The sequence below is a fragment of the Zootoca vivipara genome, chromosome 3 (genome assembly GCF_963506605.1).
Source record: "Zootoca vivipara chromosome 3, rZooViv1.1, whole genome shotgun sequence".
NCBI classification, from domain to species: Eukaryota; Metazoa; Chordata; class Lepidosauria; order Squamata; family Lacertidae; genus Zootoca; species Zootoca vivipara.
Genome location: NC_083278.1, coordinates 96,087,680 through 96,101,638, shown reverse-complemented (window position 1 = coordinate 96,101,638; position 13,959 = coordinate 96,087,680). Strand labels below are relative to the sequence as shown.

At 43.9% G+C, this 13,959-nt stretch overlaps 1 protein-coding gene across 1 annotated transcript in view; it reads right to left on the bottom strand.

Moving 5' to 3' along the window:
• The window catches only part of KCNH1 (potassium voltage-gated channel subfamily H member 1), a 213,965-nt gene that overhangs the window by 180,866 nt on the left and 19,140 nt on the right, over positions 1–13,959 (bottom strand). Inside the window, exons 2-3 of the mRNA XM_060273026.1 lie at positions 5,572–5,695; positions 3,145–3,251 (exon numbers count right to left, since the gene is read on the bottom strand). Coding sequence (XP_060129009.1) covers positions 3,145–3,251; positions 5,572–5,695 — 231 coding nt within the window. The remainder of the gene's footprint in view (positions 1–3,144; positions 3,252–5,571; positions 5,696–13,959) is intronic.

Genomic DNA, 13,959 nt, shown 5'->3' with positions numbered 1-13,959 from the left:
GATTGCACTAAATGCTACCCCAGCTAGATATACCAGCTACACACTAGGCCCGCTACGAAAGCTAGACATGTGTCCCGTCTCCTTTAATTACTGGGTATGGCAAAGCAGACGGCTGAGTTTTGGTTACATAATAGTTACAGCTGACCTTTGAAACTCCCTCAATCAATATTACACTATTCATTTTTAATGCTGCTGCTGTACATGATGCTGGCGCTGCGCATTCTGCCCAGGATTCATTAGTGAGCAAGTCCAGTGTTTGCAATGGGGATGGGTTAGGCAGGACATGCAGGCAATAACGAAGTTTTTAGATACAAAAGCCGAGTGAAATCTCTTGCATCTGACCGACTGCTTTTAAGATTAATGCACCGGAAATTCTGTGAGGTACTAACTGCTCCATCCTAGCAAGCAGAATACATAGTGAGAAGCGGGGGGGGGAGGGGGGCTGGCCCTTCACAGCTTCACGGGAGGAAAGCATAGTGCGGTTATGCTGTTAGACCCAGCAAAGCCATTTCCAGCATCTTAAAAGGCTTCTTCCTTCACGCTTGTCTACCATCGAACCCATCCGTGGGCTGGCTGAGAAGAGGGTCAACAGGTTAGAACGCTACATGTTAAGATGAAGAAATCATATTTCATTCCCCGAGGAAGAATCAGAAAGGGCTGAGGTTACTCTGTTGAACTAGAAATATCTGAAAAGTGGTTAAAGAAGAAAAATAAGTCTTCAGCCCAACAGCTCTTTTGAAAAGACATATCGGTTGTATGTCTCTTTAGTACACATTTAAAGGAGTACTGGGGGTGGGGGGGTGCAAAAAGATTTAAGCTAACACCAACAGGACTTATGGGGGATCTTAGAACTGGAGAGGTGGAAGGGACCCTGTGGATCATTCCTGCAATGCGGGAATATGTAGCTGTCCCATGTGGGGATCGAACCTGCAACCTTGCTGTTATCAGCACTATGCTATAACCAACTGAGCTATCCAGACCCACACCTCAGTGGCAGAGCATCTACTTTGCCTGCAGGAGGTCCCAGCTTCAATCACTGGCATCTCCAGGTAGGCCTGAAGCTTCAGGTGGGGTGTACGTCCCTGTACGGAACGAAAGGAGTCCAACAAATCTGAGTGGTTCTCCTGGTGCTCTTATCCTTTCCTACAGATTGGCGCTGGCCACTTTGTGCTGCAAAACTGCCCCGAGCAGAATCCTGTCTCAGAAGGAGCAGTACTTCAGGCTGTACTATAATAGGCAGGAAGGGAACAAGCTGAACATGAATAAAAGATGACAAGCGAGGCAACGATCGGGTACGGAGGCATTATTCAGTCCTTGTAAGAGCACGCTGAGTCTCTGAAAACTGACAAGCAACCAGATTGCCAACACTAAGGCTTGCAGTCAGGAAGGACACAAGAAGAACCCTACTAGATTGGACCAGTGGCCCATCTAGTCCAGCATCCTGTTCTCACAGTGGCCAACTAGATGCCCATAGGAAACCTGTGAGCAGGACTTGAGGGCAACAGCAGTCTTCCCACTTGCAATTCCCAGTAACTGGCATTCAAGGGCATCCTGTCTCTTGATTGCTAGTAGCCACTGATAGCCCTGTCCTCCATGGGTTTGTCTAATCCTCTTCTAAAGCCATCCATGTTACTGACCATCAGCGCCTCCTGTGGGAGGAAGCTGGAAGACCCAAATACAGTGGTACCTTGGTTTACAGCCACAATTGGTTCCGGAAGTCTGTACTTAACCTGAAGCGAACTTTCCCACTGAAAGTAATGGAAAGTGGATTAATCCCTTCCAGACGGGTCCATGGAGTACTCAACCTGAAGCGTACTTAACCTGAAGTGAACTTTCCCATTGAAAGTAATGGAAAGTGGATTAATCCGTTCCAGACGGGTCCGTGGAGTACTCAACCTGAAGCGTGCTTAACCCGAAGTATGAGTGTAATTGGTTCTGGAAGTCTGTACTTAAACTGAAGCGTACTTAACCTGAGGCGAACTTTCCCATTGAAAGTAATGGAAAGTGAATTAATCTGTTCCAGATGGGTCCGCGGAGTTTGTAAACCGAGGTGGTTGTAAACCGAGGCGGTTGTAAACCGAGGTATGACTGTAAAATAAATGTCCCCTGTCCTTCAGATGATAATGATGATGATGATGATTTTAATTGATTACCCCCTCTTCACCCTAAGATCCCAGTGTGGGCTACCATTAAAAATACAACACACACACACACACACACACAGCAGTCAAGGTATCGGGAGGTCCCTCCCAGCTATTAATATGTACCATTAAGGTAAGACGGAGAATAATTTGTACTGTTAAACCGGAAAAGGGGTCAAACTATTGCAAAAGGTGTTGAAATTTTGGGAGACCCAAATACAGTGGTACCTTGGTTTACAGCCACAATTGGTTCCGGAAGTCTGTACTTAACCTGAAGCGAACTTTCCCACTAAAAGTAATGAAAAAAGGGGGAAAGGGGGGGGGAGAATGCAGTCACAAAAAAATGGGATGTGTTTCAGGTATCAAAGGCCAGGCTAAATTAAAGGCTAGGTTTGGAATTAGGCTTTTAAATCTGTGTTTTGGAGAATGTTGGGATTCTACGGCACCATATCAGGATTTCTTCAATAAGAAGATCACTAATGACAGAAAGGCAGCTTGTCTACCATGCTTAATACCCATCCCTTGAAACAGGGGTAGGGAATCTGCAACCCTCCAGATCAGCGTCAGGCCAGAAGTCAAGGATGATGGGAGTTGTAGTCCAGCAATATCTGGAGGTAAAAGACCAGCATATATTGGCTGGGGCTGGTGGGAGTTGTATTCCAACAATGTCTGCATTGAGGACACAAGGTTGGTGATGACTGCTGTAATTAGTCTGGTATTAAAACTCTGTAAAAAGGCAGTTTACATGCACTCGCTGATGCTTCCAGTTACAATTGACGATACAGCATTATTGGATATCCTATTGCTGTATCCCAAGTAAAGGTATAATTCTCATCACTCATTCCTCCTGAAAACTTGTTAGTGCCAAGGAAAGGGCAGGGGGGAATAGTACTCCCGTAGCAGTGATGATTTCTTGTTAAACCACACCTCATGATCTGCTTTCCTGCCTGAATTTCTGTTTCAATGTGGCAGTGTTGAAAGGTGAGGGGAAAACCTGACTTACTGTTCTTCTTGTACATCAAGATTTCAAAGGAGTTCATCTCGTAGTTCTCAAATGTCTGTCGAACTTTATCTATTGTGTCTTTGTCAGTCAGCTCTCCGTACATAAAACTGCAGGGAAAGTGGAAAGACGTTCAAAGGAAGATAGAAGGCAATGCATATTGACACAACAAGACATTTACAAAAATGTATTAATGGTTACAGTATTAGGATACTCTCAGTAGGATTTGCATACCTAGCGACTGGGGCTTGTTTGTTGACACAAACCAAGGAAGAGACTTTTGTTTGAAACATGTCGGTATTTGGGCTTTTTTTAAAAAAAATAATAATGATCAGCTTACTATATGTCAGGCTTCGGGAGAGCGGCTTCCTCCCTCCCTTTGGCCGTGGAGAAGCAGAACAAAGCAAAAATAGTCTCTTGACATTTAAAGAGATTTTAATGATCCCAGTTACAGGTAGGTAGCCGTGTTGGTCTGCCGTAGTCGGAACAAAATTAAAAAAATTCTTCCAGTAGCACCTTAGAGACCAACTAAGTTTGTCATTGGTATGAGCTTTCGTGTGCATGCACACTTCTTTTGTGCATGCACACAAAAGCTCATACCAATGACAAACTTAGTTGGTCTCTAAGGTGCTACTGGAAGAAGAAGAAAAATTATTTTGTTTTGACTACGCCAGACCAACACGGCTACCTACCTGTAACTAGAACCAATAACAAACTTAGTTGGTCTCTAAGGTGGTACTGGAAGGAATTTTTTTATTTTGTTTTAATGATCCCAGCTCAAGAACAAAGAGTCCATCTCAGAGTAAAGGTGCTCCCAATTAAGGTTTCCACCCACTTCCCCCTTAGTCACTTCTGCTGCTTGCAACCTGATCTCGCAACCACCGTGCCTTCTGTGCAGCTACCCTATCTAATCTCCTTGACCTTGGACTGGGTGGCTGGACACTTTCCAGCAAACCAGAGTCTATTAACTCTCTCTCTCTCTCTCTCTGTTCTTCTTCTCCTAGCTGTTCACCCCCGCCCCAGTTCCTCCCAACTTTCGTCTTCTGAACTATGTCCCTCTGCTAACCACAGTTCCAAATCTATACTGTCCCACTGCTCCTGGGAAGATTCAGGATCCTGATCAGGAGCAGGGAGAGGGGGAAGCACCCACCATTCCTCATCTGTGCAGCCCTCCTCAGCACGGTCCCCAACACTATATTCTCTTCTTTTTGTTGCACCATTTCTCTCTCCCTCTGTACGTGTGTGTGTGTGTGTGTGTGTACCTGCAATTTTTTTAAAAAAATCTTCTCAGAAAACTGGGAAAAGGCTATCAATGTCTACTAGCCATGATGACTATGTTCTGCCTAGTCATTGGCATTAGCCATGTTACTGAATACCAGATGCTAGAAACCACAGGAGGCAAGAGTGCTCAGGTCCTGCTTGAGAATGTCCCATAGGCATCTGGTTGGCCACTGTGAGAACAGGATCCTGGACCAGATGAGCTATTGGTCTAGATGGCTTTTCCTATGTTATTAACCCTGGGAATTGTAGTTTTCAGGCAGGAGCCAGCGTGGTTCCTAGATGGCCAGTTTGTCAACCATTCATCCCAAGCTCTTTGCACAAAAAAAGCCAGCATGACAATGATCCAAACTGCCTTAGAGCATGAAGAGCATGGGTCATGACTTGAAGGCCACCAGTGTAGTAAGCAAAATTTTGGACTTTGACAAGGGAAACTCAGGTGCAGGTTCCAGTTTAGTTATCTAGGCCACTGTTTCCCAATGTTGGATCTTCAGCTCTTTTTGGACTACAACTCCCATCATCGCTAGCTAGCAAGACTAGCTAGTCAGGGATGATGGGAATTGTAGTCCAAAAACAGCTGGAGACCCAAGGTTGGGAAACACTGATCTAGGCAACCTTGGGTGAGGCAAGGCCTCTCAAAGTAACGTACCCACAAGATTGCTGTGAGTACAAAATGGAATATATATTTTTATTTTCTGGCTAAGTACTTTAAAAGAAGGAGAGAGTACAGAAAGGCCATGACCATTTTGATCTTGCTAGTTTCATGATCCTTCCTATGTGGTTTACTGGTGCCAAACAGGATGAACCTGCACATTATCTAACACTCTCGGAGGGATGAGGAAGCTGGGGCCCTCCAGATGCTGTTAAACTAAAACTCCCATCACCCCTGGCTTTTTTTTTGCATGCTAGCTGGGGTGGCTGGGAGATGGAGCCCAGCAACATTTAAAGGGCTACAGGTTCCTCATCCCTATCCTAAAAGCTCCCTCCTGAATAAGTCCTGCTCTCTCAGCCACAAAATGCAGCTGTGGTTTCTACAGCCTGGGGAAGACTAAACTGAACAGTGGGCTGATCCGATTGTTTCCATTCAACCCGAGCAAGAACAAAGCAACGTTTGCAAGTTACTGAACAGAAAGCAAATCTGCCCTGAAATACCTGCAGGTGCTGCTTTTTTGCATAACTTCTGCTCTGTGGTACCCCGAGAGCTTGCAAAATCCATCATTGCTGTACACAATGGGCCAATCCACTATCTGGGCATTGCCCAGGACAAAATTGGTATCTGCTTGAAAAAGAAGACATTTGTTAGATAAAACAGCTGCATGGCACAGTAATGGGTTAGACCACAGACTCCCACCCCACATGCATGCATGCACACTCACTCTGGGGGCAAAGCAGTTCCCAGCTCTTTGAGGCTCTTCCTTATTCCATTCAAGGGCCAGATTGACATCCAGATCAGCAATGCTCTAGCTCCCAGTGCTTACACACACACACACACACACACACACACACACACACACACACAGTCTACAAAAGTATATTTTAAATTTCCCTCCCCATATTCAAACCATCCAATCGAAATCAGTCTCAGCAGATATGCAACCTTGTGAATGAATGGACTCGCAGCTTTTTGGTCTATGTTCTTATACTTCCCATATCTGCACAAGCCTGCCCAGGGCAGTTCAACAATGATACAAGACTGCCTCAGGGTTTGACCCCCCTCATTCGCTGGCTGTTGTTGTGACCTATCTTCCAGACATTGTCAATTCATTTCACTTTTAATTTATATGCGACCTTTCTGCTTTATTATACACAAGGCAGTCTGCAACAACAAAATATACAACAAAGAATACACATCCAATAATAATTTGATCCAATGCAAAAAGTCATAATGAAACATAACTTTAAAAATGGAATGACGTCTATTAAATAAAGTAATATTCAATAATCTTTTATGAGACAATAGGTAAGGTAAAGGGACCCCTGACCATTAGGTCCAGTCGTGACCGACTCTGGGGTTGCGGCGCTCATCTCGCATTATTGGCGGATGAGCTTCCAGCTTCCAGGTCATGTGGCCAGCAAACCAGAGCAGCACATGGAAACACCGTTTACCTTCCCGCTATAGCGGTTCTTATTTATCTACTTGCACTTTGACATGCTTTCGAACTGCTAGTTTGGCAGGAGCTGGGACCGAGCAACGGGAGCTCACCCCGTCACAGGGATTCGAACCGCCGACCTTCTGATCAGCAAGCTCTAGGCTCCCAAAACATCAGCAAATAATAAAAAGAAATTCACTCTTAACTATTACAATAAATAATTATTAAACCATGATCAATAAAAATAAGTAAAACTGAGAAACCAAGACATACAACTTATAAAACTATAAAACTTATAAAGCTATCCTCCCCACAACTCCTCATCTCCCTTCCCAGCTGCTTCTGCTATTCTTCCCGGCTCAGCCGGGAAGGACTGAGGGTGAGGGGAGGCAAGTCTCTTTCCCTCTTCTTTGCACTTCCTTGCTGAGGAAGCTGACTTCTGCTGCATCATTTTAGAGTCTTTGTGTAGGTTTTCTTTTGGTGGGGCAAATGTGCTTTCTCTCCTAGACGCCTGCCATGACCACCACGGAAAGCAGTGCTCATCAGATGAAAGGAGGAATCTTTCATTATCACAACTTGGTCATCATAGAATTGTAGAGTTGGGAGGTACCCCCAAGGGTCATCTAGTCCAACCCCCTGCAATGCAAGAAATCTTTTATTTGCCCCCTGTTCATGTTGGCATGGAGCACCGTGGGCTGCTGCCATGGTTTTCTCAGGAAATGAAGAAGGTTCAAGGCTACAAAGCCTCTATCAAGCATGCCTTGACATCCACCAATGAAGCTTTCCTATACAGAAACGTGTCCTGAATCATCTGATAGTATTTGGTATAATGCTGTCCATGCAGAAATGTTGCGCTTCAATCCTTGTATCCCTCTGACCATTGTCACATCTTACTTCTGTCACTGAACCATCACGCGCAATGTGGCAGTCTATGAGCTTTGTCGGGGGTGATAACCTTATCTATAGCTTGCAAACCCTTCATCCTTCCTTGGAATGTGTAAGAAGGGCTTCTGCAATGCTTCTTTATCCTCACCACCAGAAGAAGAAAAAATAGAAAGTAATCTTTTCCGCTGGATGTGATTTCCTTCTCTTTTCTAAATATTTTAGTAGCTTGGGAACCAGCTGGTCAGCTGCACAATTCTACATTGTTTTTGCAGACAGCAGGATACAGATCTGCGCCAAAGTCCAAAGTGATCCACAAACGCAAGCCCACTCCTGTTCAACAAACAGCCTCACCAAATGTTGAAGGAACACCATGTAGTTATTTGATAAGAATATGAAAAATCATGAAAGATCATTTTCTGAAAAATCAGTTAGTATCATCTCTTGCCACTGGGCTTTGCAAGTACAGTGGTACCTCAGGTTACAAACACTTCGGGTTACAAACACTTTGGGTTACAGACTCTGCTAACCCGGAAGTAGTTGTTGTTGTTTAGTCGTTTAATCGTGTCCGACTCTTCGTGACCCCATGGACTAACCCGGAAGTAGTACCTCAGGTTAAGAATTTTACCTCAGGATAAGAACTTTACCTCAGGATAAGAACAGAGATCAAGCAGTGGTGGCAGCGGGAGGCCCCATTAGCTAAAGTGGTACCTCAGGTTAAGAATGGATTCAGGTTAAGAATGGACCTCCGGAACGAATTAAGTTTGTAATCAGAGGTACCATTGTACCAGCAATCAGCTGATTGCCAGCACTTGAAAAGCCCTGAACTTTTGCCAGCTTGGTTTGATTTCAAACCAAGAGGGCAAAGGAAAATGTTTCACCTGGTATCATGATGACACCAGGTGTCTGACAGGTAGGCGGCCTCCCATTCCTGTCAAAATGGCCTGCAGGAGCTGAGGAACCTAAGCACCAAGTAATGGCACCCCACTCCTGCCCTAGTGAAACATGCCATTGCATGAAGGATCAACTGCCTCAATGGGTCTTGAGTTGACTCAATCATAACAGAAGACTCCTGGCACCATGAAATAGATACCTAAAAGAAACAAAGCCTAGCCAGACTATTGCTGTGACAAAAGAAAGAAGGATGATCATTTTGAGGGGAGAACATTATAAATCGGGTTTGGATCTCTCTCAACTAATACTTTGTAGTCCGTGATCACATTCTTGATTACGGGTCATGAAAGGAGTGTGCTAGCTTGATTTTCTTTTTTGATTATCTCAAGATGAAACTTATCTGATCTGCCCATTGCAATTTCAGGAACCCTTTTGAGTTTCAGAGACCGTGTGCCTAGATATATTTTCATACTGCAGTGATAATGGTGGTGATTTAGAATTCTATTCACTCGTCTTGAGCAACTCATTTAAGAAGTCCAGCACATTCAAATCTTTTCCAAAGTACATGCAGATGCTAAATTCTTGTACGAACTACGAGAGAGAGAGAGAGAGAGAGAGAGAGGGAATGTTGTGTCTTAGCATAATTATTTGGTCAAAGACTAAGACAACTTGTTCAAAATTCAAGTTGAAGTGCTTAATAGTTAGCCTCTATGTTGGTGATAATCTCAATTACTGGAGAGAAAGGCATAGACCAGGGGTCAGTAAACTTTTTCAGCAGGGGGGCGGTCCACTGTCCCTCAGACCTTGTGGGGGGCCGGACTATAGTTTGATTTTTTTTAACGAATTCCTATGCCCCACAAATAACCCAGAGATGCATTTTAAATAAAAGGACACATTCTACTAATGTAAAAACATGCTGATTCCCAGACCATCCGCGGGCCGGATTTAGAAGGCGATTGGGCTGCATCCGGCCCCCGGGCCTTAGTTTGGGGACTCCTGGCATAGACCTTTTGGGGGGTGGAACAATTGCATTTGTAATTTTATAATTTTGTTATATTGCATTATGTCTTATTGTAAGCCGCCTTATTTATTATTGTAATAGGAAAGCAGGGCTTATATTTTAAGCTAAAACTAAACAACATAGTCACTTTGGAGACTAGTGTGAAAACTTGTACACCTATATTTGTTGTTGTTGTTGTTTAGTCGTTTAGTCGTGTCCGACTCTCCGTGACCCCATGGACCATAGCACGCCAGGCACTCCTGTCTTGCACTGCCTCCCGCAGTTTGGTCAAACTCATGTTCGTAGCTTCGAGAACACTGTCCAACCATCTCGTCCTCTGTCGTCCCCTTCTCCTAGTGCCCTCAATCTTTCCCAACATCAGGGTCTTTTCCAAGGATTCTTCTCTTCTCATGAGGTGGCCAAAGTATTGGAGCCTCAGCTTCACGATCTGTTCTTCCAGTGAGCGTACACCTATATATAATCTCCCAACTTGGCTTTCAGTACTCAAAAAAGTATCTGTATATTTCACAGTAGCAATTAGCAGAATAAATGATGGAAATGTTCATGCAGGCAACAACTTTTGCAGCAGATGGGCTAAAACCCCAAACCCCATAAATTATTTTATCCTTCAGTAAATTCTGGAAAAACCAATATCTTTTTCCTGGGACATTATATGCATTATACTCTGACTGGGAAGCAGGAAGAGTTTGTTGTGAGCATGGTCCCTTCACTAATCATTTCATTACATTGAAGATATCTTCCAGTCACTTTGAGCCCTACTCCCCAATTAGGTAAAAAGTGTGGAAATTAGGCTTGAACTTTCTGCCTTTAAATGTATCCTGCAGAAAGACTAGAGGAAACTTTGCAAATTTTAGCCCCAGTTCAGTGGGGCAATTGACTGCCAAAATCCACTGAGACATTGTTTCTAGATTTGCCATCATAGATATCATTTAATGGTCAGGTGCTGGGTATTGTCCTAGCATGCACTCTAGGTTCCTGTGGGGCAATAATGAGACCCAGTAGCATCCATTGTCAGCTGGATATGCACCCAAGAGTCGTCCAGAAATCTCTGTAACACAGGAGCTCTGATACTCATGTGTTGCTCAGCGTATGGTGTAGAAAGGGTTCCTTGAAGATGTGTGCTGTGTGCACACTATTGTCTTAAAATACAGCTAAGTTGTTCCTTTTCTAAATCTGAGTCAAAGCTGGTTTGGGGAAAATGCATCAAAACACAGTATTTCATAAGGAATGACAGCATAGATATGAATTGTGGCTAATGTAATGTGTGTACTACTTCCCAAACTAGCAGTTTGAGCGCGTACGTAACTAGAATGTTTGGAAATAACTGGCCTACAGCAAGTAGGAAGAAGCAGAGGCTACGAATCATTCTTATTCTCAAGGGTAGCTTATGCTGTTTGCAGCCAAAAGAGAGAAAGAAAGAAAAAGAAACAAGCATGTCCTTTTAGCACAGTTCCATAGCACTACGCCTCCATATCTGTATTTTTAAAAGGCCGCCCACATTACATCTCACGACATATTTATTATTGTCAACAGCAATTTCACCAAGTGAGAGACCCAAATAAAAGATGCATAAACACACCTGCCTCTGAACTTCCCTCTTTTCCTGCCACCATCACCCTTTTTTCTCCATAAAAGGCTTTCCTCCTGCAATGTGCATGTGGGATTCAATCAACACGTCTTTGGTGATGTACACCCACTGCCCAATTGCATTTACAACAGGAAAAGTGATCTTTATAGTCCCTTTGGAGTAAAACACGGTGACAATATAACTGCAGGACATTTTAACTGCTTTGTTTCTCTCAACCTGTGTTAAATCCCCTTAGTTTTTCGCTAGCTCTTTGCTGGTCTTCCAGAAACAATAAAGCACATTAGCACTTACTATGATTCATTAAACCAAGCCACTTCTCCTTCTTGGAGCCCATCCCTCCTAGAGATTATGTTCTCCTATTAACTCTATCTCACTCCCAATATGAACCAGTGTAAACTTCAAATTGCATTCCATCCTAATTGTAATGACCATGTCATCCTATTGTTTTTGATGTTCACAATATCCAGTTAAGGACGTCGAAACAGGAGCAGATTGATGGATTACTGCGGTCCAATACTGAGCCTGCAGGATCTTTCTATGGACATAATTTCAGATTAAGGGGCAAGGAACAAAAGTTTTCAGTACCAGGACAACATTAAAGACCTGCTATTGGATGCACTGAGGGTTAAATTGTGAGCACTGCTTATTTTAAGAGAAATTGCTGTGCTTAGTTGCTGTCTTTTTATACCAAAAGAACTATATAGCAATATAACAAACAGGTTATTCTCAGTGGCCAATTAAACCCTGTGGAGGCTCCTAGGCAGTCAAAATCGGTGTGTGTGTGTGTGCTTGCAAATTACACTATGTCCTAATACATAAATATGTATAAACCAGTTTTGTTTCAAGATCAAATCAATAATATTTTGATCCATTGTCACGGGACCACTAAAAGGCATCGGGCCCATAGACTGGTGCCTACTCTATGTATTTGGTAATCCGGCACTGGATACTCTTTTTTGAAACATGGATTTGTGCATTTGGTACCCACATCTAATATTTGGCCCATTAATTAATAGCAATAGTGACTCAATGTGCAAGATCAGAGATGGGGCAAAATGAGGAACTGATTTTCATGATTATTTTAACTTTCCCCCCAAGATGGCCCTGCTGCCCATTCAGTGGTTTTTCAAGAGATGCTGTGCTAAAAATAAATAAATAAATAAATAAAAACACATTTTTGCAATGGGACAAACATATTGTTGAGAGAATGATGCAGCCTGCCTGTCCATTCTTGCAAGGCATTGTGGCAAAAGAAACCACAGCAGACGATCAAAGCAGGGGCAATTGGCTGATTGTGTTGGCAACAAGGACATATTCCCTCCCCATGAGCATTCAGAATAAGGGCATTCTCTGGTCTATTTATTTGAAACCCTTCTCGCTACAGTTCCCTCTGTTGGGGGAGAGAGTTTCCCATGCTATGTAGCCTGCCCTTCACTCTCTAAGCTAGCATGCCACCCTCAGGGGCAATAGACAATGTTGTCATATGCCCTTTGTTGAAGTAAGCTTTGCCTTCTGCATATAGAATGGGGGCAACATCTTATCCTTAACCCCAGGCAGCAAAATGTCTTGGGGCAGCCTTGTTTGCCGGTGAACCTGATTTCATTGTAAAGATGCTTGGACTTGTCCTGGAGTGTAGAGTGGGGAAATGATAGGGATGAAATTTCATTTAATCCATGCCTAGCAATGGATAGATGTGTACTGCCCTTTCTAAAAACAATACACAAGCTGGAACACAAGTCCAAGCATCTCTCAAATTCGCACACCTCTGAATTTTGCAACAGGGTTCCAGACAAGTAATGTGTACAAAGTTGCATGCAATACAGTGGAAAAAAAATGATTATATTGGTGAAAGTTATCTGCAAAATGCATTGCACCAGGCTTTGCAAAAATGCTTATATTAGGGGGGGAAAGCATGCTAAAATGCTTGCAATTTTTGGATGTGTACACACACACACACACAGTGCTTTTTTTCTAAAAAAATGTTCAGGGGTATGCGTACCCCTGCATACCCCCAGAAAAAAACTGTGTGTGTGTGTGTGTGTGTGTGTGTGTATTAATAAATAAATATATATATATTATTCTCACATGGCTGCAGAAATGTAGACAACGGGATGTATGATATGAAAAATCAGAAACAGGGAGAATGGAAACTGACGGCTCCATCTATCCATTGCTAGGCAACGGCCAGGAGTTTGGGCTGCACTATAATCCCACCTGATGTGAAAGTGTGGCCTAGACAACACCAAACACTCCCTAGAGGCTACGCACTGTAAGGGAACATGGGTAGCGTTGACAGTGGTAGCTGAGGCCCACTGGTGCCCCCACTCTCCTCCCTATTGAGTTCTTTTAAAAAAAATAAAAAAATGATTTTTAAAAGTATAAGCATACAGTGAGGGGAAACCAAAACAATTCAAAATCCAAATATCGAGATTACTCTGAATCTCTTGACTTCCCCCCATCCCTTCCATGGGTCCTAATGATAAGATTTACAACTGCATATCAATATTTATCCAAATTTTTATCCTTCTAAATTATCCATAGTTTCCGTTCCTTTACAAGCGTGGTTAAAATCCTGCCAATGTTTTAACCAGCTTACAGTGGTCCCTGCTGAGTTCTTAAAGGGCAACATTAAGACTGAGGAGGAGGGAGCTGACAGGAAATAGCACCCATTAGACTAGTTGTAACTAGGAAGGCCCTTCCCTCAGGTGCCGAGATCAGCAGAGGGGGCCCTCTTGGCGGTTCCTCCACCCTCAGAGGCTCGGAGTGGGTCATGACCCAGGAGAGGCCTTCTCTGTGCTGTCCCCTCCCCACAGAGGCGTGTCTGGCATCTTAATTGTACAGCTTCCAGGGAATGCTGAATACACACCACTTTGCCCTGGCTTTTGACACTTGAGGCCTATATTTTAGGGCTCAGGGGCGTCTTGAGCTCCCCTGGCGCCCTCCCGCCCCGTTTCCCAGCGCGGTGGGTGGGTGGGCACCGCGCACAGCACGGCTGCCACAGGCGCTGCTGCGCGGCGGGTGGGCGGGCACAGCGCGGTTGCCGTGGTCGCAGCTGCGCAGCGGAC